We start from the raw sequence: 26,672 nt of genomic DNA, 5'->3' as shown, positions 1-26,672 counted from the left end.
CAGGTGCTATGGAGAGGGGTGTGCTGAAGGGCAATGCAGAACACAAGAAACACAAATTTAAGTGAAAATCCTCACCACAAGCAACGTTTAGCAGATGTGGTAAGGGAGGAATAAAGTGCACAGGTTACAGAACTGTCTGTGGGGGGATCCTCAGTACACTAGGTCATAATATATTTGCATTTCATACAGAACTAGGATTATGTAAGCATGGACCACATTATTTGAATTAGATAAACAGGAAGGAAGAAAGAAATAACATTACCATTAGACATTCTGACCTAAGCTCCACAAGCTGTGCAAAATGCATGGCACACATCAAAGTTAGCACCCAATAGCTCCACATTTCTACTTAACCTGGCCCATGTATCTGGAACCTATCCTGCTATACGTAAACCAATAATCATAATAATAAGCCAATAATACACACACACTCTTTATATAATGATAAACTAATAGCAGCCAATATAGGAAGGCCATTGTTATCGTGCAGCAATTGCAACTCAGTATGTTGACACAGCTGTATCACAGAAGAAAACATATTCAAACCAAAGTTTTCACACTTAAAAATCTAGAGATCTAGAGACTGAACAGTTTCTGTAAGCACCTACATAAATCCCATAAATTGAAAGAACTGATGGCAGCTACCAATGAAAAAAATCTGTTACAGAATAAACTAACTCCACCAAAATTAACATCAGAGATGGTTAAATATAAACCACCATTCCATTCAGACACATTTTCTCCTCGCGATAAATGTATACCTGGAGTCCTGATCATTCCTCTCTGATAAAGCTCACAGAAAAGAGGCTGGTTCCGGTTAAATTTTAAATAAAAGCAAATATATAAATATTTAAACAAGAATTTTTTAAAAATCAGAAACATTAGTCATAACAGATTATTACTCCTGACCTTCAAAAATAGCATGGCTTCAAGCACAGCAAAATCAGCATTTTGATCATTTATTCAAATTTTATCTTAATTAACAAATACTGCATGCTACAAATAAAATGCTCTGGTAGAAGAATGAAATAAGCTTTTCAGCTTGGTTCTAGAGAAGTAGTTAAATATATCGTTCACCAACAGGTGGGCTGACAGAAAAAAGCCACTGTAGCTTCCCTCTGGTCTGTCAATATACTGTAACCATGAATACTGAAGATCCTTTCAATTTCTGGTGGCAAACAGCGAAAATCTATTAAGGAAAGAGACCGCAACAGATCTTCCCAGTCCTTGTCATTATACTGTTGAACACTGTTTACCTATTCATTTGCTGATTTTCAGAAACATAGAAGTTGAACTATTAGGCTCAATCATGTTTAAGGCCACAAAGGTACAGAAAGTCTCCATGGCACTCGGAAACTAAATCACAGGCAGAAGAAAAAAAACAAAACAAAACAAAACAAAACAAAACAACACAACAACAACAAAAAACACAAACAAACAAATAAAACCCTGAAGAACTACAAACCAAAGCATCCCAGGAAGCATTCCAGAAGATTTGGGTCTTTATCCACAGATTGACCACAGTGGAAAAATACAGATCTTGCAATATTACATATGAATGGGAATATTTTGCCTTTTGTGAAGACACATTCAGCATGCAATTAAAAAGTGACCAACAATTAAGAGTATCCAAAAAATGGAAAAGCCTAGAACCAAATGCCTCTGGATTACTACATGATACGAGTTAGGAATAAATTAGGGAACTGAGATTAATATAACATCTGGTCCAAGAATTATCCATAAAGCAAAGAGGTAAAGGCCTACTTCAGACTTGCTGAACTTCACCTGCACCATATTACTCAATTTTCGAGCACTCGGTATGGCTTAAACCAACGGGCCTGTCCCCTTCCTAAAGACCCATTTATACTCTAAATACATCCCCCAGGCGCAGTACTGATACTGAAGTGTAAAAATTTCCAAGATATACTGTTTAACTGAAATGAGAAGAATAATATGAATCTGACATTGAAAAAAAAAAAATGTTCTATGGATAATTTTTTTTGGCAGAACTCGCATACTACTGTACATTAAAGATGTAAACAGCTCTTAATATTCAAGCTACAACTATACCTTGAGACACACTATTGTGCCTGAAATAGAAAAACATCAAGTTTATACTTTGTAATTGGACTGCTGCCAGCTTGAAATGCCAGAAATAGCATAAATAGGACTAAAACCTTTACGGGCAGCATTTTGTAGTCCCAAAGGATGAATATCCATACAGGTAAGCTGATAAGGAAACGCAGAAAGAGAAAGGAGTCAGAGAGAGCTCAAAGGTTTCTACACAAAAAATTACCATCTTGAACTTTTTGCCCGCATGTGCAGCAGCAGCAACAGAGCAACTCCCTGAGGTCTCACCCCATGGACCTATACCTACCAAGAGAGGGGAGGCCCAACCACACACGAACCTCTCCCCATGGACACCCCCACTGCCAATTATCCCTACCCCTTGTAACCCCTCAGCAACTTTCCTAATCAATCCTGTCCTTCACCAAGCTACAGATGAAGCACCCTCCCCTGCCTCAAGCCAACGAAGCAGCCATAGCAGAGACCACCAAAGGGTGGCCAGTACTCCTGGTGGCACAGTGACAACCCACCACTGCCACCCCTCCAGCAGAAGATGCTAACAACTCCTCATCCCCTATTCACTTGCATCAGCAGAGGGTTGCGCAAGCAGAGGAGTCCCCGCAAGTTGCCTCCTTGCTGCCTGTGCGAACAGCAGCATCTCCCAAAATCGCAGCTTTGTGACACCCCGCTGCACTGGAGCACACGGGGACTAGCGTGAGAGAGAGGATATGCAAAGCAATGCCAAGGCGCCTGTTCTTTTAACACTACACCACTGAAAACTTCAGCCAGGGCAGGAGCTGGGTCCTGCCTCCCACCCCAGTAGGCAAGACCTCCATATAAAGAGTGGGTGGGCATAAAGGCGAAAATACTCTCTGAAACACCGCCCAGCAATACCACAGATAGGTAGAACCAAGTCAAGACCAGAGATGTCAAATGTTTGAGACTTTAGTCACCCGTCAAAAGAGATGACGGGCACGGAAGGTTTCCTTTGTAAACTACCAGTTCGTTCTGGAGTCGAATAATCGAGCTGAAACTTTCTGGTGATGATGACAGCAGCTTCTAGCCTTCAGAGATTTTCAAGGCAATCTGAATACAGTACCTCTAAACTAAAATAATAAAAAAAAAAACAACACTAAAAGCATTGTCTTAAAAAAAAAAAAAGCTTAAACATTAAAAAAAATGCAGTAAAATACAGGTCATTCCCACATATGGCCAAGGCAGACCTCAGCGCAGAACCGCCACACACCTAGAATGTGGGTAATGCTGTGTAACACTGCTTGATGACGGATTTCTTCCCTCAAGTAAGGCGAGTTCTATTAAAAATAAAAAATTATCCAGAAATTATGCAGATGCTGCTTCTGCTTTTCTCCCCTCTGGCACAAATGCCTTCTTTAAAATAAATAAATAGTAAAAGATAAATGCACAAATAAATAAATAAATAAATGTTTTTACAGCTAAGTAATAAAATGCACTCACTCCCATTTACCTGAAAACCTTTACTGACACAAGGACATCCTCTGTGACTAGTAATTCAATCTTTAGTATTTTTATGTAGCATTCAGTGAAGCACTCAGCAGGAATCAGAAAAACCTTCATGATAATCCCTTCTATCAATTATGTTTCATGACAGATTGCATTCCCCGAAATTCCCCTCTCTTCAATTGAAATATGTGTTTACAGTCTCCCACTTAAATAATACACTCTACTTAGCTGTTTTATACAGAGTAAATCAGGCTTATGTGACTGAAAATGGCAGAAGCTAGGTATCTGCTCTTAAAATAATTACAAAAATTCATATCCTTAATGGGCTTGATTCTTTCCAGCTAGCTCGTAAGCATAGTAAGACTTGTATCTCCAGAAACACTGATGTTCTATTCTCGTTATTTATTGTTAAAAGGAATTTCCAATGTAATGCAGTCTCGTTCCTTCAAAGTGCTTTCAAACATCACTTTGCTCTGATAAAAAGAAAACAATACAAAGTTAGGACTTTCACACTTCTGTGACCCTTCTGGGACGAAAAATTACCTACTCTGAAAAACCTATTTCAGTAAATGTGAATACTGGAGAACTTAATTTTTGTCTCCTCCGAAGCACAACGATTTTAAAAAACAACACAGAGCCTTGCAAGTTCCCTTTAAACCGGTAATTCACTCTGTTTTACAGAGCAGCGGCAGTAGTGCCCATGAACGGAACGCAACACGCCGCACCGTCGGCACACCAGCCCTGACCGACTCCGCGCCGGGCAACCCGCGGCAAGCTGAGGTTCACGCTGACGGGCAGAATTTAGCCCACAGAATAAACTGCAAAGGTGGAAGCCTTTACAAAAATCCCTCGTCAGGCACGCTTTGCGGCAGCAGGGAAGGATCTTCAGCTCTAAACCAGTTGGGATTTTTGCTTGCTTATTTTTGGCAATACAACCTGAGGCCAAACTGGCACCGCAGCCACCGTGCGCATGGAAAACCACTGCACGGGGACGCTGCATTTACAATAGCAACCAGGAAACTACTGACACGCAAAAAAAAAAAAAAAAAAAAAAAAAAAAATTACATTTTACCATTTGCACTTATTTTCTTTGAATTAATTGTCCTTAGTTGACAATCCTTGAAAATGTTAATCAACATAACCGTGCCATTCTACTGAGTATACATACATAATTATTTAAGCGGTTAAGTATTGCCAAGTAGAGTTCAACGCTCCATTTCCATTTGTGTTCTGTTCTAATGGGATGAGGACTAGAATTCAACTGAAAAGTAAACAAAATAAATGCCTACTAATTAAAACTAAACTACAGACTGGAAGGGAACCTAGCACGTTACTTAAATGTTTTAGATGTAAAAACAGCTTACCAAAAAAAGGAAAGCAATATGTACAGTTGAAGAAATGGACTGTTTATGGTACTACTTTCATGCCTGTATGAACTTGTATCTTTTTGTTATCATTTCATTCACAGTGCTAAAGAGGACAAAAGCCTTCTTTCTTCAGTTCTCCTCATCAGTTTCTGAAGTTTGTACAAATCATTGAGGTGAACAGTGTGTATGACTGTTCAAGGAAAAGATATTGCTGTAAATTATGGATAAAGAAATACTATTACAAAGTAGTCAATTTTTATAAGGTTTGTCATTTGGGAATTTTTATTTTATTTGGCACCGTTAATCATGTCAAATTTTAGATGCCACTACATATTACATTATCTAATCCTAAACATATTGTGGGGACAAAACAAAGCAAGACATGGATTAGTGACTTCTTATGACAATAGGATGGTTTGTAACTTTCCCTTTTTTCTTGATTGCAACTCAAAAATCACAGATAAACCTAGCAACATCACCACAGGGAACTCCAGTTCATTATGTGTTTTCATCAGGCATAAAATCAGCTTTATTATAGTACATAAAGCAAACAAACTCAGCCTTCTGAGTGCTTGCAAAAGACTGTCTTCGTGAGAACTATGTAGCCTCATAGAAATTATTTATTTGGTCTGACAAGACCTCAGAGTTGTTACACAAAATTAACTTTCAAATCTGATTGCGATGCTCATGTGACTTTGGCAGCGCACCCTCAGTCTCTTGGAAAAAAGAGTACTGAAGGTAATAGCTGTAACATTTAAACCAGCAGCTACTTTCTTGCCCAAAATGCAAGACGCTCAGTACAGCTACACCCGCAGAGATGGATACAATATTCCTAACCTCTCCTCTGTTAACTTCAAAGATGAAGCTGGGAAACCACTTACAGTATATTTGAAATATAAGATGAAGTCATGCCTGCAAGCAAATGGCCCTGGTCAGTGTAAGCATAACAAAATTATAAGAAAGCACGTGTATTTGAGAGCAGCTGCTTTTATCTACTGTTCATGTGCAGTTCCAGATTCCAAGCGTGACTCAGGAAATAAGGGTGACTCACGTATAACCCACATATCTTACTTATATCCTCAGCCGTATTGATTCTGCTGACTGCACTGGGAGCCCTCAGCTGGTTCCACTCACCATAAGGCGCTTTGGAGGATTTCTTCAAAAAGCGCTAACCATGTCTCCAAATTACAAATTTCTGTTCATAAACTTCTCTCTTTGTTTCCTACCCTGAAGTTTTGAAGTGCTTTACACCTGAAAACCGATCCATTTCCTGCAGGACGTTTTGCATTAAAGATTTGTTTCTAACTGATGTCACTAACTGGTTAAACAAATAAGAGTTGTACACACCTTCATCTAAATTAAAAAAAAAAACAAAAAAAACTGTCTAAGCTGTGTGTATTATTCATGGTACAGGTTTGCCTAAAGCTGATGTAAATTATAACCCTGTTCCCACAATAACATAGTTAAACTGTAAAACAGTACACATAACTTCTAACTTTCCACCCAAATTCACTCTGCCAGGAGTTGAACCAGCATGGATCCATCCAGTCAGTAACATGCTAACGTAACTGGCACCGATGCATTTTAAAGCACCTGAACTTGTGTCCTGTCATATTCAGAGGCATTGGTTCAATGCATATTTTGCAGTTAACAAACACGTAATCTGTCATACAGCCTAGTTAAAACTGATAAAAAAAAAAAAAAACCAACATTTTAAAGTGTGTGTATTTCCACATCCCGCTCCTACATCTCTAATGTCAGCAGTAAGGAGAGCACTATGGACACTTGCATTAGTTAAGGGGAAATCTGTTGCAAATAAGAAAACCGCTTTCATAATTCAGGTGTGCCATATTAAATCTTACACATAATATCTCTGAGTATTTAATGAATAATGGAGTAAGCATGCAACCGGTTTTCCTTCACATTTTTGGTCAGGAATTGGAAACAGCCGCAGTCGATTGGCATTCTTCACCACACAATCCTTAATCACATTAAACAATCCTTTAAAAGCCAACTGTGAAATGTTCATTAAAAAGTATTTAAGTTCTTTAACTTATTAATTTTCTGACAGACATTCCCTATATTGCAGTCTTTCAGCACTAGCATTTAAGCTGGCTGCCTCATGCCAGAAGTCTGTTATCTAGTCTAATTTTAACTGTTCTAGTCTAGTAAACTAACCTAATCTAATTCAACCTACTCTAGTCAAATACCTGATACAAATCAACAGAAACATCTATGTTATTTTTTCTAAATGGATTTTCATTTTCCCTAGTGACTCAACATTTTTTTTTCTCCAAAGCAGCAAACTACACTGGAAGACAACAAGCAGCTCACCAGCACTTTTACCCCACTGCAGTGTTCCCTAAAACCTTATTAAAATCTCTGAGTTTTTCACACTAAAACTGTCATGTTAGAGATGCCAGCTGTTTTTTATTGTTAAAGAGTGCAGTATTTTGTGAAACATTAAAAGCCGCTTATTGTATTAAAAATCATACCATTCGGGGTCAGAGTGCACATAATTTGTTGGATAAAAGTACAGCAGTTTTGTAGAAGCTGAAGATGCCAATAGAGTTGAGATTCGCCTTTCAAGTCTGTCGATAACATTATAGACAATCCCAAAACAGGACCAGTCTAAATCTAGATGGTATCATCCAGAAGACGGTGACCCTGCCAGCACACAGCTAGGCACTAGCATGTCATTCAGGATTCTCCATGCCAAAATGAAGAAAATATCATTTATTAATTGAAAATGGGGTTCTATTGATAGGTGTCCAGAGATTTATTACCTTCTTGGAAGCACACAGCACAACCAGCTTCACAGCCCATACATCCTTGGTCTGTCAAAGAAGGCTTTTAAAAGGCTCTTACTTGCTTAATTAATTTTGAAGTATGGCAAAGCTGATGTTCTCCTAACACACACCTACTTTGTTTCCTAAAATCATATTCTTATTACAAACAATCATTACTCCTCCTAACCCCGATGTAGACAAGGGTATAACAAAACAAGACAATATTTTTATGGCATCATTTCGTGACAAGATTATCCCAATATCGCATCCTCTGGCCTGCCAGATGCCATTTTGCTCCACGGGTATCTTTCCAAGTAATGATGCAAAGATCTTCTCCCTGGTCTGCTGCTTCAGCGTATCCCCTTGCGCATCCCTCCGGGGACTTTGTCATTTCCACCAGCTACCCTTCTCCCACCTGTTCCCAGCTGTAATTCACCCCTGCCTACGGGGACCCTCTCACTTTATGCCTCCTCATCTCCTTCCTGCTGGGTGAGACAGGACAGCAACCGCCCGCCCTCCTCAGCTCCCACCACTCCACTTCTTAACCTTCCGAAACAAGCAACTCCGCGTCTCCTTCCAGCTCGGCCCTTCTGTCGGGAAGGAGGAACCACAAAACACCCTCCATTATAATCCTCTCAACCCTGTCTTTTTTTGGCAAAGATGACAGAGTGCAGAGACCACCACATCACACTGCCCAGTGGCGTTTCTCTGTCTGCCCGTGCCCACCCAGGCAACGACCTTATTTTAAGAATGTGGGCATAGAATATAACTCAGCTGCATTTGAAGATTTAATAGATTATTGCCTACTTTGGTGAACACTGTCCAACTAAAATATATCAAAATGTATTCGCAAAAAGGCTTCAGACTAGTATGTTTTCACTCCGGGTTGCCACAAACCAAGAGCATGTGCAGATTCAAGTATGACTTCTCATCTAATTGGCAGCAAGCTGTTTTATTTAGATGGCACGCTATTGCTCTGTGTGTCCTTGTCCTCAGACGTGACTAGGAAGTGTATCTTACCTTGTGTTTGCACAGAAAAACGCAGTCCGTACCCACACCTTAAGCTCTGAGACACTATTGTGACAACACTATTCCATGGGCTACTCACTGCCCATGGAAATGCACTCCACATGCTTCATTCCCTGTGTCAAGCCACCATTTGCATGTTGGCTCTAAGGTCCTTGCATTCATTAGGTACACTGAGACAACCGAAGCATCTGAGTTTTGGTTGTTGGGTGTGGTTTTTTTTTTTTAAATTACAGAAATGAAATAGCAGACATTCGTAATGAAAGTCGCCCAGACTTGCAAGACACACATTTATCATTTAAAAACCGCAAATCCTGCAAAAATAAAATGGTGATATGGCAGAGAAAAACAAATTACTAGCATGGAGGAAAATTATTATTGGTCCTTTTTGCAAGAAAGCAGAAAAGAGTACACTGAAAATCTGTGGCAGTACTATCGCTGAGGAACAACGGGCTCTGAAAGAAACATGATTCTGCCTTTGACAAATTATAAGCCTCTGAAAGGCATATGGTGTAATTTTTGGAAATTCTGAATGCTTCCTGTGCTGTGCTCTCTATTTGTACTCTTGAATGGCTACCTTGAAAACAATATAGAAAAACATAATGCTTCAGATGACCTGGGGTACCTGAGGTCCGGCAGTAACACTGCCGTGCACAGGGTCGTAGCTCTGCCTGTGAGAATCACAAGACACAGGAAAGCTTAATGCTTCGCATCCCTCCAGGACACAGTATCTCTCCCATCTAGCAGAAAAAGACACTTATCAATTAATCCCCTCCAGCTCTGGAGTAGCGACAATGTAGAGACACCCTGGATGGCTTCTTTTCTCCTGAGCACTTCGGAGAGAGAGTGACCCTGCAAAGCTGGGAAGAGTGTCACAGCTACGCTGTGATCAATGCAAGCTCCATCCCCTCGCTCCGCAAAGCAAGAAAGGCTCAGGAGGCAGGAGATAAATATGAGTGATCATTCATTTTTCCACACTACACGCAGCGAAGCACGTTCTCATTCATGAGCTCTGCAGCAGACGAGTTTCCAGTTCAGTGCAAGACACTCCATCCCACACAGTCACCTGAGGAACCCAATGCTTCGTATGAATCTCATGGAAGATGTTCCCACATGAATGTATCTACATGTACAGAGGGGAGAGCATTAGCGTTTCTATTCCAGATTTGGGAATTCTGCAGTCATTCTTGTAGAATCCGTAATATGCTCCAAATTAAACAGCTTCTGTTACAGCCTCTCTCCCAATACCAGCTTTTATCCTTATAATCCAGATATACAGCTCTCAGCGTGCCCCATAGGAAAACTACAAATAGACATTGGGGGATGAATAGTCCCAATATGACCACAAAAAGTCATGGAAAGCATCTCTTATTTCTCTGAGGGACTGGACCAATCAGCCAGCCCATCTCCCAGGAGAAGCCCCGACTACAACCATAGGTCATTGCTGCCCCACTTCAGCCATTTTTGATCCCATATTGTAAACTGGTATACCTGAACTCCACTACTGCTTGGTCTGGCTAAATATTCTTATTACCCATGTTTAATTTTTCACCAGCCACTGCTGTGCCCTAACTGCCAAACACTCCACCAAAACTCCAAACGACACAGACCAAGATGGATGCAAAGCAACAGGCGGTTTTTACCTCCACGCACTCTTGGCAATAAAGGCAGTCACTCAACATACAACCCCACCATTGTGTCTTGCAACGCTTTATTAATTGCTTCACTGCCAGGGAACTGTTCCAGAATTTGCTTAATAAAATTTCTCATGCCAGCTAAGCCATAGGATGTGCCCAGTGCACAAAAATCAGGGGTTTAAACACTTTTCATTCACTTAACAGAAATTTGTAGTCATAGTTCACATCCTCATATGCAACCTTCACTATTTGTGGTCTCCCTACATAAAGAACAAAATTAGACTACGAGCATACGCTCTGTTACGTTTGGGCCATTAACAAGGTGAAGGACATCGTCAATATTACAGCAGCTCTGGCACCAGTTAAAGCGAATCTGCATAGATGAAGGAGCAATCATTAAGGCTTTACAGACTCACTTTTCTCCAGCATGTCAAAAATCCTCCCCACATGCCCTCCAGTGCTGGAGTTGGGTTTTGATCTCTGATTTAGCTGAAAGATGTGTAAAAGCAGGCACAACATTATCCGTTGACTAAGTGCCTGAGACAGCCCTGCGTGTTGTTTATTCCAGTGAGTGCATAAAATATCTTGCGGTCATGAAATGTGTCAGAATGGTGGTTACTTTGAACAGAAATATACAATTATCCTGTTCATAAAGCAGAAACCTCTCTCTCGGCGAAAGAACACTCAACTCATGATATTTCTGCAAAGAAATACTGCTACAGGAATCCCATTGCACCTTTGGGAGGACAGTACTTTCCCTTTTATTTCCCTCCTTTTTCGAGCATACATTCAGCTGTTCTATTTCAGGAAAGCACGAGAAAGGCTCCATAGTTCATAATGAGGAAAACAATATTCTGTAGAAGCAGATCCAATTTTAATTACAAAGCAATATCAAATCTGTATGGACACAATAGGAAAACAGAATTCGTTAAACTGGCTTCCCCCTGGATTCATAACCTTTCTTCATCATTCAGCCTGCAGGATAAAACACTCAGAATCCTCCTCCAGCAAACATTTTGGTTTCTGCGTAAGCAGTGAATCCTCTGGAGACAGAGGAGGCAGAGAGAGGTTGGAAAATGCAATTCCTTCTGTATCTCTCAGAGAAGTGCCAAACATTATGTAGGGCAGAAACCAGCTCTGCAGGTTCACCATAAACACAGCTCTTCTTGTCTTCTCTGAGTACTGTCAACTCAGCGAATTAGGAATTTCAAAAAGAATTTACATGTCACTGTGCCTACCTGCTTGTTCTCTAAAAAAAAAGAAAAAAAAAAAAAAACAACAAAAAGAAAACAAACAAACTAGGAGAGGGGAGAAAAAAGCCACTTTGATGCAGTGAACAGAAAAAATAAGTTCCCCCCGCAGCAGATTACCCGTGTGGCCAAGACTGAAAGCAAAGAGGTTTGCTTCATAGAGAAAAAGGGTAACATAATTAATACTAGTAATATTGAGACAGGCAGCAAGTAAGAGAACCACGGAGGTCAGTTTGCGGCAGGAGAGGAGCGAGAACATCACAAGCGCAACTAGCAACCTGCCTGGACACCAAAAAGTATATATTACCTCTTGGGCCATACCTGCCAACACCTGGTAGAGTTTTCATCTTTCTTGGAGTACCACCGAAGCACAGCTTAGCTAAGCAGAAGGAGGGCACCAACATCACTGTTAGAAATCAGTGCCCTCAAAATGACCAAAAGCTCCACCTGTGGATGGTGGGGAGAAGAAGAAAGAAGAGGAAGGCACCTAAATCCACATCTCCATCTTCTCTTTTATTTCCTAATCAATAAAAGATACAGCCAGCCAGAAGTCTTAAAAGCAATTTAATGCAAATGCATCTAATGAGACAAAAGTTCTTCCATCCTCATAACACCAGCTATATATGGAAAAACTGAAAAGCAAATACAACTCTCTTGCCCTTTTTGGATTACAATGATAGTTCTGATCACAAAAGAACATCAGCATAAATATTCACAGAGTGAAAAAGAACTATAAAAAGACAGATGTTGGAGCTACGAATACAAAAACATTCAGTTTGTGTCTATTTTTCCCGGACATGAGATATCCACTGAACTATTTAACACCTCATGCATGACAAAAAAACCTATGTATCATTTCCTGTAAACAAGACAGGATGTCTAAATAAATTCTAACACAACAAACAAAAAATAAATTAAAAGATGTGAATATTCATACAGAAGAGTATGTTAGCAGTGCTAAGAGTTTTAACAGGAAATTCATCTAGGGAGGAATGGTGGTTCAGTTTTCAAAAATTATTTGTTTCCTCACACTATATGAAAACCCCCGCAGGACATAGAAACATTTCCATTATTCCCGAACCACCCCAGTATCATTCAGGATTTCACATAACAATGCAAATGTAAAGACAGGGCAAAAATCTGTACTATAATGGCTGAAAATGCTGGATCTCAGTTTAAAAATACGTAAATTCCATTAAGGCTTTGAGAAAGACAGAGAAAACGTAATATCAGTTGTGGGGGGTCAGCCCAGCAGACCACGAAAATAAAGATTTTCCTGATTTTAAAATCGATGAAAAAAAATTAAATTGGTAAAAATAAATTAATTAATGAGCAATAAGGTGAATAAACTGAAGTTTCTAAGGTACAACCTGGTTGTTATAAAACCTGATCATTATAAATCGCAGTTAGCAAAACAAGACATACAAGCATTTATGACATTGCAAAAGCTTTGCAACTACACAGACCATGACAGGTAAGTTACAGGATGTATACAAACACAAAGATACACACATTACCCTGTGCAGAGAGTATCTTACCAAGAGCAACAAAATTATAACAAGTGAGTCAAGATCATTCACTGAGCCAGTAACTACAAAAGATTACCAAAAAATAAAAGAAAAACCAACCAAACACCAAAATATAGCACGAAAATTCAAAAACCAGTACTTCCAGTAATCACTGTCCAAAGACTAATGCCAGATCATCATCAAAATGATGATCTAAAAAAGCACCTTGGAGGGGAAAAAAGTCAATGAGCCAAAAGTATGCAATGGTTAGTATGATTCTATAACAATTCTTTGAACATTCTCTGTGAAATAATTACAGGAATCAGCAAACCAGGGAATGATGTTTATCAACAGATCTAGGTTTCTGCTGTGTATCCAACACAGTGTATTGCCCCACTTCCAAAAAAAAAAAAAAAAAAAAGTAGAAATCATAATTTAGAGGTGCCGTGAATACAAGCACTGCAAAAAGGACTGGAAACTGTCTGGAGGACTGAAGAAAAGGGTAATGAAAACGAGATGCAACCGGTGACTTAGATGATGGCCTCAGAAGGGTATTGCAGAAGTCTGGGTTTAAGTATGGTATTGATACCTTCAGCCCCAACGAGGAAGGATGTCAGCTAAGAGCTGCTGAAAGGCAGGAGCAGAAACCAAACCCAATGCATCTACAAAGCAGAATTACAACTCCTATTTCCCCTCCTGCCCCAACCCAACCCAGTCCCCTGTGGTTCTTGCTACATTCACAAGCTGCACCAGCCTCTAACAGAGCAGGGAGGTGGCAAGTTATTTATGCAAACCCAACTGCAACAGAGCTCACCTCTTGACACCCTAAAGCAAATGTGAAGTAAAAAATCAGGAGAGAAAAAGATCAGAGCAGTAAAAATTACCTTAGCAGTTAGGACCATACATTTATGAACTATGTGCTCTTTCACTGGAAAGAGGTCCTAAATAACAGGAAAAGAAAAACAACACCAAAACCAGGTGCAAACACTGGAAGGGTGTAGTCAATACTGCCATCTTCTCTGTAATGCACGATGTAACCGCTGAAGTCTCTATATAACTATAGAGTCCTGTCTCTATATAACTATAGAGTCCTGGTCTCTTCCCCACACATACCAGCACCCAACTCCTGGATTTTCTTCATCTACAGTCGTACTTTTCCCCCCCTATACCTAAGTTAAAACTCAGGCCAACTACACAAATTCCTTTGTGCGGTCTCAGCATCACAACATGAATTAAGCATTCCCTTATTGCATTTTCCCTGAAATTACACCATTAACTCTTCTGGGCACCAGTTCCTGATGATGAAAATTGCTACTTATTTGATGCATGTAATCCACACAGAAAAAATAACCAGAATTGTCCTGAACACATTGTCCTGATACTGCGTATTCTTCTTTTTCCACTTAGATGTGCCACTCTTCTTGCTTTAGTGCCCACAAGCCAGCAGCATCATTTGGTTTGGGGACCGACGATTCCTGCTCGAGTCTTCTCTGTTCGGGCAGCTGTAAAGTACCGACTGCCAGACCGTATGAAAAAACTGATCTGGAAATCCTGGCAACGTGAGTGGATTCTCCAGTCAAAACAGAAAAGCCTCCCTAGATCTGCACCTAGCAACTGGCAGGGGCACCGCAAGCTGCTGGAGCGATTTCACACAAAGAGCTGAGTCTGCACGCTGAATCACTCACGGCACCCTCTGTAAAAGCCCCTGCTGTCTCCTTCCTCTTCCCAGGATGGAGCGAAAGGAAATTCACATGGCGCAGGGGCAAGCAGGGTCAGTGTGTTTGGTGCACTGCACCTATTGGCACACCAAACGTCTCGAGATAAATACTTCAAGTCCCCGAAGTTCAGGCTGGCACTGCATAGCTTCAGAGTGCAACTCGCACCCCGGGTAACGGTCCCATCTGACGCAAGAGCAATCCCCACTCTCTGACTGTAAAGTATTTATCTTTGTTACCCAATTTTAAAGCAAGAGAGTGAAAGTGAAGCATCAGCTGCCTTTCACTCTGAAAAGCCTAAAGAAATGGGATTAAAAGTATGTTCTGTAGCATCTCTGTGGTGTGCATAGCACTCCATAGAGCATCTCATCTGCATTTCTGCAATTACTGTTCAAAGAAGTAACTATGTCTCATTTCTCACTCCACTATAGGCCTTGGAGTTTGTGTCTGTAAAAAGGAAAACAAAACCAACAAAAAAAACCCACCAACAACTGATGTCCTGATCTTGCAGAGTACTTTTGTATTAGACTCTGTTGCTAAGAGCATTCAAAAAAAAAAAAAAAAAAAATCAAGAATCTGTCATCCCAGAAGAGATTACAGGTTCAAATCCAAGATTACAGCCTAAACATGGCTATTTTGTAAGCACTTACTAAAGCCCGTGCTACTCCTAGCTTACCTACCACCAACTGTTTAAGATGCTCCACACAATATTTCAGATTTTCCACTTAAAAGGACAGTGTTATGAACAGTTACCATTTCACATGTTCTAGTATGAGAAAAATATAAATGTATCTTTAGTCATTCGTAAAATCTTTTTTTTTTCTTTTTCTTCTTGAAAACAGAGATTGCATCTATATCAAAATTCTCCAAGCATTTTAGGGTGTTGAAATCCACCACCCACACTAGCAAACTGTTAGGGCACTGCCTGACAAAAATCCGGTCTGTGCCAATTAGCATTCTTGCTGACCAGTTCCCAGGCATCGCTGGGCAGATAGGAGGGGTCCAGGAACCGTTCCCAAAAGGCATTTCACATGCAGACACTCTGTTTTGGAAACAAGATGGTTTCACTACCCTCCGTGCCCAGAGACCATACAAACACACCATTACAGTCTGAACTTTATGCATCAGTTTCCACAGGATTTCACCATTAACTTGAAATTGTTCGTGACCGATCTTTGGCCTCTTTATATTTAATAAATTATTAAGTCCTATCATAAATTCTCCTGATACTGGTCAGGTTTGGGGGTATGAGGGGATTGATTGTTTTCATTTTGCAATCCCGTCCATGTCTTTTTTGCTTCTGTTGCAGTTACGTGAAAGACCTAAAGAAGTGGGCATACAGACTGACTGTACGAAAAAAGATTTACACAGTGTTGTCTGAAATACCCAGAGTTATCTCTGCAACATGGGCCCTTTTATGGTAAATTTACATATTACAACATCAGGACAAAAAAAATGGCTAGGTGCAAATCTTGATTTTAGGGTTTTTTTTTTAAAGCACAATTCTCTTCCAAAGGGGGTTGCTATGGGGAAGATATGATTGTGAGATAATAATGTTTGCAAGGAGCAAAGCATGTCTTTAATCCAGACTGTTTACTTCTTCCTGGGGTTTAAGTAAACAAGGGAAAAATAACAAGTGTTTTTAATGAAGACGTTGACTCATTTAACATTTTTCCAAAGGAAGCCTCTAAAGAGCAATCATTTTGCAGCCACATATTACCTACGTTTCTTACTGTAACTATCTTGAATGACCAGATACTGCAGGAGTTATTTCTGTTAGCAAACCCTTCTGCTGAAAAAAGGACTCATGGTACGTAGCCCATACGTTCTAATTTCTGGCTGTGAGCAACCTTGAGAAATTTTATACATATACTTAACCTTATACAGATTGGTATGATCCATTGAATCTCAAGTTTCCAGCATTACCTGCAGTCAGGGGAAACTTCTCCTTGAAATGTAACAGCTCTAGAGTATCAATGTTCATTCTTCACGGCTGGGTCCTCCTTCATTGAGTTTCTCAGTAACTCCCATGAACAGCAACCATAAATAGGACGATTACTATTCACGCTTGGCCTACCACTGCCATAATTAACCGTGAGCTGGAGAACAGCACCTATCTTGACAGCACACAGAAATGGCAAGACCTGATTATCAACACACCTCCACCAAAACCAACGCGTTAAACCCTGGAAAGGGGAAAACAGGAACGTCTTTAGGAACTGAGTGCCTGTAGCTGGAAAAGATAAAATAAACTGACAGTGGAGGAATGAAGGAGGAAAAGAGTGTTTAGGGCTTTCTTTTTTTCATTTTCTGCCAGAAAGAAAAAGATTTAGTAGTACTGTAATTACTGCTGAATTATTACAATTGTGTTTTCACTATCAGACAAGGAATTAAAATAGAGTGAGAACAAGGTGATCCAATAGGAACAAAAAGACAATTTGTAAGGTCTAGAAAGGGTCTCTCAGACAGTAAGGCTAGGGAGGAAAACAAGGCTATATTTAAGCAAACAAAGAACGAAGGAACAGACGAGCAGCCTCAGCTGAAGGAAGAACGATGAGGAGATATTTTCCATATGCAGCAGGGAAAGGTACAACAGAAGTCATCTGGTGACAGCTTGCCTTTAACAGGAAAAGGAGAGAAAGATTATCTGGATGTTACGAACGGTGCCAACAGGTTGATATTATCCGCACTGGGCAGCGGAGGGAGAGTGCAAAAAGAGACCGAGGATACGAAGAATACGAAGAGAGGCATTTTCAGTAGGTTTGATTTAATGATCAAAAATACTCAGAAGGACAGAGACCTGTGCTACAGAAAACAAGCATTTAATCACCAGAATCACAGAATCACAGAATCACAGAATGGTCAGGGTTGGAAGAGACCTCTGGAGATCATCTAGTCGTCCCCCCCCAACAGAGCAGGGTCACCTACAGCAGGTTGCACAGGACGGCGTCCAGGCAGGTTTGGAATGTCTCCAGAGTGGGAGACTCCACCACCTCCCTGGGCAGCCTGTGCCAGTGCTCTGCCACCCTCAAAGGACAGAAGTCCCTCCTCATGTTTAGATGGAGCTTCATATGTTCAAGTTTGTGCCCATTACTCTTGTCCTGTCACTGGGCACCACTGAAAAAAGACTGTTCCCATCCCACTGGCACCCTCCCTTTAAGTATTGATAAGCATTAGTAAGATCCCCCCTCAGTAATTACTCTCCAGTCCTCCCAACCCACCTGTTTGGGTTTTTTTGAGGGAGAAGAGAAAAATCAGCTGCCATTTCTCCCATTTTTTAACCTAAGTGTTTAAACCTTGAGTTTTTAATATACTGTTGGTTCCAGGGGACCAGCAACAACCATGCAGGCAAAATCCCTATTTCAACTTCGCATAGAAAAGGCACTAATCTCTTCTTTTGTTAAAGGTAATTTCAGGAGCATTGATATACGTTATTAAATCATTCCTGACCTATACAGAAAACTCAACCTAGGCAAATATAACCAAAAAGTGAAAATACATTACTTCCTCACCAATCATTCATTTTGGCTCTAATCTTAGGCCAATTAATTCTGCCAAATGACCACTTCTCAGCTCCCTCCTATATTAGATCCGGATCAATGCACCGAAGATGCACGGACCGGCAAGAGCATCTCAAGGCGCGAGAAGACTAAGCCTCATTGAGGCGCCAAAAGCCCCTTCCAAACAAAAGAGTGTATGAAGTTTCTGCAAGCAGAAAGCACCCTGTATCTCACAGGGGCTGCTTTCCACCTCACGGGATCAAACCAATGATTTGCAGTTTGGAGATCTAAGCTGTGCTGCACTGTAATATTGATTTTCCAGTTGCCCTTTATTATTACTACAGCTCCACCCCTACTGTTCAGCCAGTGTCCAAACAGGCATGACAATAAAGAACGTAAAAATTTTTACTCAAAGCTATAAGAAAAATTAAAGATGGGTAAAAATTAAACGATTATACTTACATTTTAAATCACTAACTATCCTTTCAGCTTGTCCTCATTAACTAGCTAACTTTGTCTAAGGATACCTGCATTTTTCATATTTTTTTTTCTCTACAGTGACCACCAGGCCTCACCAGTATATTGAAATACTTATCATCTACACTGTTCGTGTTTATGGAAATACACATTCGTCTTCAACTGCAGATCTGGCAAGTCCTTAGGCACATGTCTAAGTTCCCCCGCCTTTGTTTACCAGCAATCAAAATATAAATTACAATGCCAATGGCAACACACAGGAAACACAGAGTTAAAATGAAAGCAAAGAGCATCGTCTTTAGGACAGAGAATTTTCAGATTTTGTTCATTAATCAGGCAACATGCAAGTGTGGAAAAAAAACTAATTCAACATCATTAATAGGCTTTATCCAACACAAAAGCAGTTCAGCTGCAGTTTAGTATATATTGGATAAAATCCTGCATAAGCCAACTGTGTTGTTTTCACTTAAGAATAATAAGAAAGCACAACAGAGTTTGTGAATTGGTAGCAACATGTAAGTATTACACATAGATATGTGCCTTTTCCGTACCAGAGACATAGAAACTAATGTGAAGCAAATACTGAGCTTCACAAACACCAAAATCCATCAAGACAGTTGCTTAATTTGCAAATGAGAACTCCCAACACCCTGGTAACTTTCTAACAGCACTTCCTACTCCTTGTTTCCTTTTCAGCCCTGTAAGGACCTACGAGCACATCCATAAATGCTATTAAAAAGAAAACACGTTAGTGCAAATTTAATCAAGCACATGAAATGCCAGCAGAGGTAGCTTTAACCCATAGGCTTAGCTTAATTACAGAGGCTTCTCCGCTCTCGCCAAGAGTACCTGTTGTAACTGCAAAATTAGAGGCTCAAGCGTGCAGTTAGCAATACAAGCCCCAGTGTACGGTTTCCAAAATGTGTCAACAGAACACAGCACAGAATCCATCCCAGCTCGCATCCCCTTCCTTATCTCGTCTTGCTATTTTGAACCGCTACAGCATCATCCCAGCAGCTCAAGGCACTTGCTGGTTACGGTTCTGACATCGCTTACAGGATAAATATAAATTCACTAAATCTCCTGCCTGCTGTCTGCATAATCCCTTAACCTTTCCCTTTCCGCAGCTGTGGTTCTCTGCCACCTTCTCCTCTCTGGCCTCTCTGCTCTTTTCATTTCTCACACCGCCTTACCTTTCCCACTTATTTTTCCAAATCGGCGTATCTTCACAGTGAGATTCGTGGACACTACTCTCTCACCTCACTGCCTGCTTCAGCATGTTGTTTCAGCTTTTACACTTTATTGAGGGACGGGAATTTTAAAGGGAGTTCTTTGGTTAACAGATTTCTATTAAATTTAGCAGCTGCCTGCAAGACACAGACCAAGCAGAAAATATTAAGCAAGAAAGCAAGTTTCCAGTCATCAATGATGTGCTACAAAAAGAACTAGACAGACACATTTAAAAGGAGGGGGGAAAAAAAAAAAAAAAGCCAAGCTAACAAATTATTAGCCAAAGTACAGGTAGTAATATTCAAACTGCACAGAAACTGCTCCTGATTTAAGACTAAAAAGACACAAGGCCATCTTACAGTATTTGACCATCAGTGGCAGAAAGAAATGAGCCTTCTCAGATTTTGTCACCCTTATTTTCGCTTATGCAAAAGAAGATAAAAGGTCTAAGAACAGACCATGAGTAAACCAACGCTTTGCTCTGCTTGTTTTCTTCCTGATTTCTAAATCAGTTTTTAAAAATTATGTCTTCTCCTCACCCAAGAGCTGGAGATGCGCAGAAGTTCAAGTTTGTTCTTTTAAACGACAATCAAATAATCATTTAGATACATAAAAAACAAATCAGTAGTGTAGCCAGGTGTTATTTTGGGGGATACCGATACAGATTTTTGTTTGGGAAAGCTCATACAAAGCAGAACCTGTGTCATTATAAAGGCCCCATCACTACACAATTTTACATATGGGCTGAGGCACAAGAAGATCCAGTCATACAATATTTCTACAAAAACACACGCAGACAGCAAAGTTCACTACCACTGTCAATAAGCTCCAGCTGAGAGAAAAGCCTCATTCATGCCAACCTTATATTGTTTTGCACAGCTGGACCTGAACAGCTGAAGAAGTAAAACTTTTATTAATTAAAAAATTAAGTAATACATTAAATGCATTTTTCTAGAGTGAGCTTATGATTTTGTGTTAACCTCCTATAGAGAAATAAATTTAGAGTTATAATGGTTACTAACACACACTTACTTAATTTGTAAAGAATTAAAGGAACAGCAGCATGCTGGAGAGTCACTTCAGTTAAACAAGGTATAGTGAAGCTCATGCCTAATTTAAAGCGTGCCAGTGGCACCACTGAACCCAAAGTGTACTTACACATTTAATAACAAACAGCCTATGACAACGAGACCTTGATGGTTAACTTTACTCACAACTGAAATAAGCACAAGTAATCTTACAGAATAAACCAGGCCAAAAAATAAAAAAAAAAATAAAAAATCCTTACTGTTTAAGATGTTTAGGTTGTTGTTACTAAAAGGTTAGTTAGATGTGTGAAGTTTTTGCAGGAAGCCTGCAAAAAAAAAAAAAAGGGAGTAAAGTGCTCGTTATGTCAATGACTCAGAAAATAAGCATCTCATTAGTACCTCCAGAAAGGAGGTCTTCCTGCTGCTCCAGACACATTTCCAATAGTTTTGAAGACCTACTTCCCCCACTGCCCTCTTTCAAGCCTTGGCTCTGTGCTTTATCAGGCAGCCGGCACAAGCAGGTCACCTCTCTCTCGTGCGCACATGGGAACTGACAGTGGCCACTGGCCCTTCAGGCTGTTCTTCATAACCTCTCCATTTTAGCCGCGCCATCACAACTTCACCCTACTGCTGCAGTTAAGACTGCCCGACATACGGGTCCCAGAGAGGCTTTGCAAACAAACAAACAAACACATGGGAAAATAAATGTCACCACAGGAATTAGTTACGCGTCCCTCGGGCCCCAGCCCTTTCCTGTGTCTGTCACCACTTCAGCTAATTTGCAGTCACGAAGACTCTCAGATGAGGAGGACGACACACTGAATCCTGACCTTTGAGCTGCAAACCTAGCCTTGAGCGACTCGGTGACCTACATGGCAGCTGCGCAGCTCGATAACTAGTTGGCTGGAGCCTGCAAATGCGTGACTCATCTCAGATTCTCCCCACACCACCCCACATGCTGTCACTAGGCTCTTTGCTATAAAATGTAATTTCCAAAGGCAGGCTCTCTTAGCCTGCAGGCTTGCTGAAACAGTGCTTTGAGAGAACTTTAATAGTAAAAAGAAAAATTTATTTTATTTTCCCACCTAAACACTATGAAATTTACACAGGGAGAAAAAAAAAACATGTATATAAGCAGCACCTAAATACGTCTGCTCCTGCTTACTTTTCCTAACAGTACCTCCCAATGTTTTACCTGAGTAATACACAATTCTGGTTGCACATTTTGTAGGGCCAAAGGTCTACAGTGCGTCTCCAAAGATTTTAATTAGGATTTTAATTAGCAGACATCTTTGCACCAAATTGGTACTGGGGCCCTCTGACACTAGCCCATGTGTGCAAGCCAACCACTGGAAATATATACCTGAAAGATATACCTGAAAAAGTAATGTCTGGCAGAACTTAGTGGGCTAAAATGCAGCAAATCATCAGCTACATGCATCGGCATCCAGACTAGCTGTGTATCTCCCCTCCTTTCCCCCTGGAAATGCACAGCTCGAATTTCCGCCGTCACCATTCCTTACTGCATCCCATGTCCTTAAGAGACTCCGTTGGCATTTCTCAGTGCTGTGGAATTAGGCTTTCTTATCCTCTTAATGACCAAAACACAGCTGTCCAACACGTTCCAGCTGGCACAACCCTGGCATCTCTGCTGTGAACCCAGCAGCACATCATCTGGGCTATTTTGTCCTGCTGAATATGCATTGATATGCATATATACAACTCACTCACAACTTTTTTGTTTTCCCCATTCAAAAAAAAAAAAAAATATATTGTACTATTGTGAAAGGTCCTAGCAAGTTTTGTCTACATTATGAAGTTCAAACACAGATCTGATCAAGAAGCTAAAGACAAAATATCAAGTGGTTTTCAATTTGTTAGTCTACTGTCTTTAACAGTTACGCATATACAAGAGGATAAATAAATTATACAGCTAAATTATATCTCTTCTGTATACACAGTGAGAGGTAAGGGGTAGCTAACTATAGATAGGATTAAGCAGTTTGAAGCGTGTGGCACAGGAAAGAGTGAAAGGTAAGTCAGAACCATGAAATGTCATCATTAATTGTATGTTTCTACTGAAGTGACCAAGAGCGAAGTAACTCCTCATGCTAGGATCTACACTTATATGTTTAGAATTTCAGTACCTAAAACCCTAGGGAAAAAAAAAAAAAACAGGAGCTATTCCCACCTTTTAAGTATTTTTGGTCAGTGTGTGGACTCAGGAAAACAAGTTCTAAACAAGTTTATAATAGAATTCATTTTTGAGGATCACCCTTGGAATTGTAATAGTTGAAACATTTTCAGCCACGGTGTAAAACACTTTTCCCCTGCATGCATTACATGTGGAATGAACCACAACGATGCAATACGATTCCACTGGTTCTGAGCTCATTACCTCACCTTGCACAATGTCACACCTAAAGTAATGACTGTTTTTTTCTACCCTGCGGGCATCAAAGGGCATACTCTTAGCACGTATAAATCCACTGAGTGCTATAAATCTACAGAGCTATAATGACACCATCTTAGATTCTGAATTTAAATTCATCATTGTTTAAAGAGACTAATTTTTAAGGATGCCGAGTAAGTTACACAAAGCTTGCATTAAGCTCCGAGAAAAGATTGTGAAGGCCCTTCTGCTTCTTACCCATTAAAGCTATGATCTTGTAACCGCGCTATTCATTAACAAGAGCACTACAATGATACAGGTACAAGACGTTTCAGTAATTTCCTGTTACTTCCAGGCTACATGCTGTTTGAGGGTAACTACTAACATAAGTACAGACTGGGAGAGGAGTGGCTGGAGATCAGCCCTGCAGAAAGGGACCAGGGGTGCTGGCTGACAGGCGGCTCAGTGTGAGCCAGCAGTGTGCACTGGCAGCCAAGAGGGCAAACCGCATCCTGGGGTGCATCACACACAGCATCACCAACCAGTCAAAAGAGGGGATTATGGCATTGTATTCAGCATTGGTGCGGCCTCACCTTGAGTACCGTGTGCAGTTCTGGGTCCTACAATTTAATAAGGATGTGAAGGTCCTTGAATGCAACAACACTGGTGGAAGGACTGGAAGGCATGTCCTGTGAGGAATGCCTGAGGACTTTGGGTTTGTCTAGTTTGGAGAAAAGCAGGCTGAGGGGCAACCTTACTGCTCTCTACAGCTTCCCAAGGAGGAAAAGTGGAGAGGGAGGTGGTGATCCCTTCTCTGTGGGATCCAGTGATAGGACATGTGGGAATGGTTCAAAGCTGCACCAGGGAAGGTTTAGACTGGACATCAGGAAGCCCTTCTTTACTGAGAGAGTGGCCAAACACTGTAACAAGCTTCCTAGAGAGGTGGCTGATACCCCAAGCCTGTCAGTGCCTTAAAAAGAGGCATTTGGACAATGCCCTTCATGATATTCTTGAACTTTTCATCAGCCCTGAATTGGTCAGGCAGTTGGACTAGATGATCGCTGTAGATCCTTTCCAACTGGAACTATTCTAATCTGCTCTAGTATTAAATGGCTGCTTTGGAAATAATAAAAAAGAGAATTTGGTCCAAGCGAAAATGTAGCTTGCATATCATGGCACTTGATTTTTTCAGCCATAGTTGGTCTTTGTACAAAGCCACCAACTTGATTTAAAGCTGTGGATATTTCATACTACCAGAGAGACAGAAAAACCAACTGTGAGTGGCAAACAACTTCCTAAAAGACCACTCCCATCTTCCAATCTGGATGCCAAGCTCATCTCACTGATTCTATGAATGCCAAGGAAATTTCAGATAGGGTAACTTGGTTTCTAACGCTTGCAGGTTACGAATCTGTAAGACTTCCATAACACATCAGAGTTTGGGTCCTGTTAGGGCACCTAAAATACCCCTACTTGCACACACTACAAACATTGCTGCTCTGCCAGAAATTCACAGGCTCCTTACTCTTCTCCTCCTTACCCTTATCACTTGGAGGAATAAAAAGCGAAGCAGGAACAGGGACTACAGCGAAGCCGCCGTCTTCCCAACTGCACAACTACTATCACCGAAAAAAATCCTTCTGCAAGTTACATCTTTCGCCTTAAATTCCGAGGAAGAGGGAGCAGCACTTCATTTTGAACTCTGCCCACTACCTCAGTCACAGCGTTTCCCGACGCCGCGGGCCTTCTCCCACGGCGGAGCTCCCCCCGGACCCGCTCCCACGGCGGGGCTCCCCCGGCACCGCACCGCAGGTCCCCTCCGAACACCCCCCACCCCGCCGCACCGCCAAGTGCCCGGCGGGGCGCTCCGTTACCGCCCCGCCGGGACGGGGAAGGCGCCCCCGGGCTCTCCCCCCCTCGCCCGGGCCACCGTTCCCCAGGGAAGCCGCAGCCCAGCGGGGCTCCTCCCGCCCGCGGGGGTGCCGTGCCAGGGGTGCCGGAGCACGGGAGACCCCGCGGCTCCAGCAGCGGCCGTGCGGGCTCCGTGCCGTGCCGTGCCGTGCCGTGGGATGCCGTGGCGCAGCGCCGGGAGGCGGCGGAGAAGCCGCGGCTGCCGGCGCCGCAGGTGCGCGGAGCCCCCGCGTAGGGGAAGGGGGTGTGCGGGCAGCTGCCGCCGCGGCCCCCCTGAGCCGCCACCCGGGGCCCTGCCACCGGCTCCGCGCCGGGGAGCCGCCGCCGCCCGTGTCCCGGCCCGGTTCTGCGCCCCCGGGGCCAGGGGTACCGCTGCCCGCCCAGCCACAGCCACAGCCACAGCCACAGCCGCCGCCGCCGCCCCTCTCCCCGCCGGCACCTGGATGTGGCAGGAAATCTCGGAGTCGTCCAGCAGCCGCACGGTGCATTTCATCTCCGGACTCAGCGACCTGATGCTGGAGCTCCGGAACCGGATCATCCCGGCAGCCCGCCCGCCGCCGCCGCTGCCGCTGCCGCCGCCGCCGCCCCGCAGGCAGCCGCAGGGGGCCAGCCTGCAGCGGCGCCCGGCCGACCGCGGCACGGCACGGCGCGGCACGGCGGCGGCGCCGCCCCTCAGCCCCGCGGCGCCCCGCCGCCGCCGCCACCGCCGCCGCCCGCCATCCGCCCGCCCGCCGCGGCTGGGGCCGCCGCTGCGTCAGGCTGCGCCCCGCTCGCCGGCCTCAGCATCCTCCTGCGCCCGCCCACGGCACGGAGCGGCACGGCACGGCACGGCCCGCGGGGGCAGCTCCCCGCCCTCACCGCCCCCCCCTTCTCCGCCACACCGAGCCCAGCTGGGCTCCCTGCGGGGCTCCGCTCCGTCGGGCTGGGGGGGGGACGGGGGGGGGAAGGCGACACCCCCCCCCCCATTGCTTTTCCCCGCCGCGGGCGTGCCTTGCCTGCTTTTGAGTGCCCCTGGGCGACTGGTGCCCGCGTGGGAGTGCTGGGTGCCCCGCAAAAGGGGGTGGGGGGACGGGGACGGGGACAGGGACATCGGCATCCCCTCAGCTACCGGCTGGGAGTGAAGTCCCCACGCTTCCTGTCCCCCCATAGCGTGGATCTCTGGGGTATCCCAACACCGCCCAGCGCAGGGGAACATTCTGGGAAATAAATAAATAAATAAACATTCTGGTTTTTATATATAACAAAAATTACCAAAGAGGATGGGTTGCAGCGTCAAGAAGCAGAAGAAAACTT

At 42.6% G+C, this 26,672-nt stretch overlaps 1 protein-coding gene across 1 annotated transcript in view; it reads right to left on the bottom strand.

Annotated features, from left to right (window-relative positions):
• Nucleotides 1-25,932, bottom strand: part of FRMD3 (FERM domain containing 3) — a gene marked incomplete at its 3' end in the record, with an annotated part of 142,759 nt that extends 116,827 nt beyond the window's left edge. Inside the window, exon 1 of the mRNA XM_082498102.1 lies at nt 25,819-25,932. Within this exon, the coding sequence (XP_082354228.1) occupies nt 25,819-25,917 (99 nt within the window). The 5' untranslated portion in view covers nt 25,918-25,932. The remainder of the gene's footprint in view (nt 1-25,818) is intronic.
• Nucleotides 25,933-26,672: the final 740 nt, after the last annotated feature.

The sequence above is a fragment of the Vanellus vanellus genome (assembly GCF_965231255.1).
Source record: "Vanellus vanellus genome assembly, chromosome: Z".
Classification (NCBI taxonomy): Eukaryota; Metazoa; Chordata; class Aves; order Charadriiformes; family Charadriidae; genus Vanellus; species Vanellus vanellus.
The sequence above is the reverse complement of the archived record's forward strand: the minus strand, read 5'-3'. Positions and strand labels throughout refer to the sequence as shown.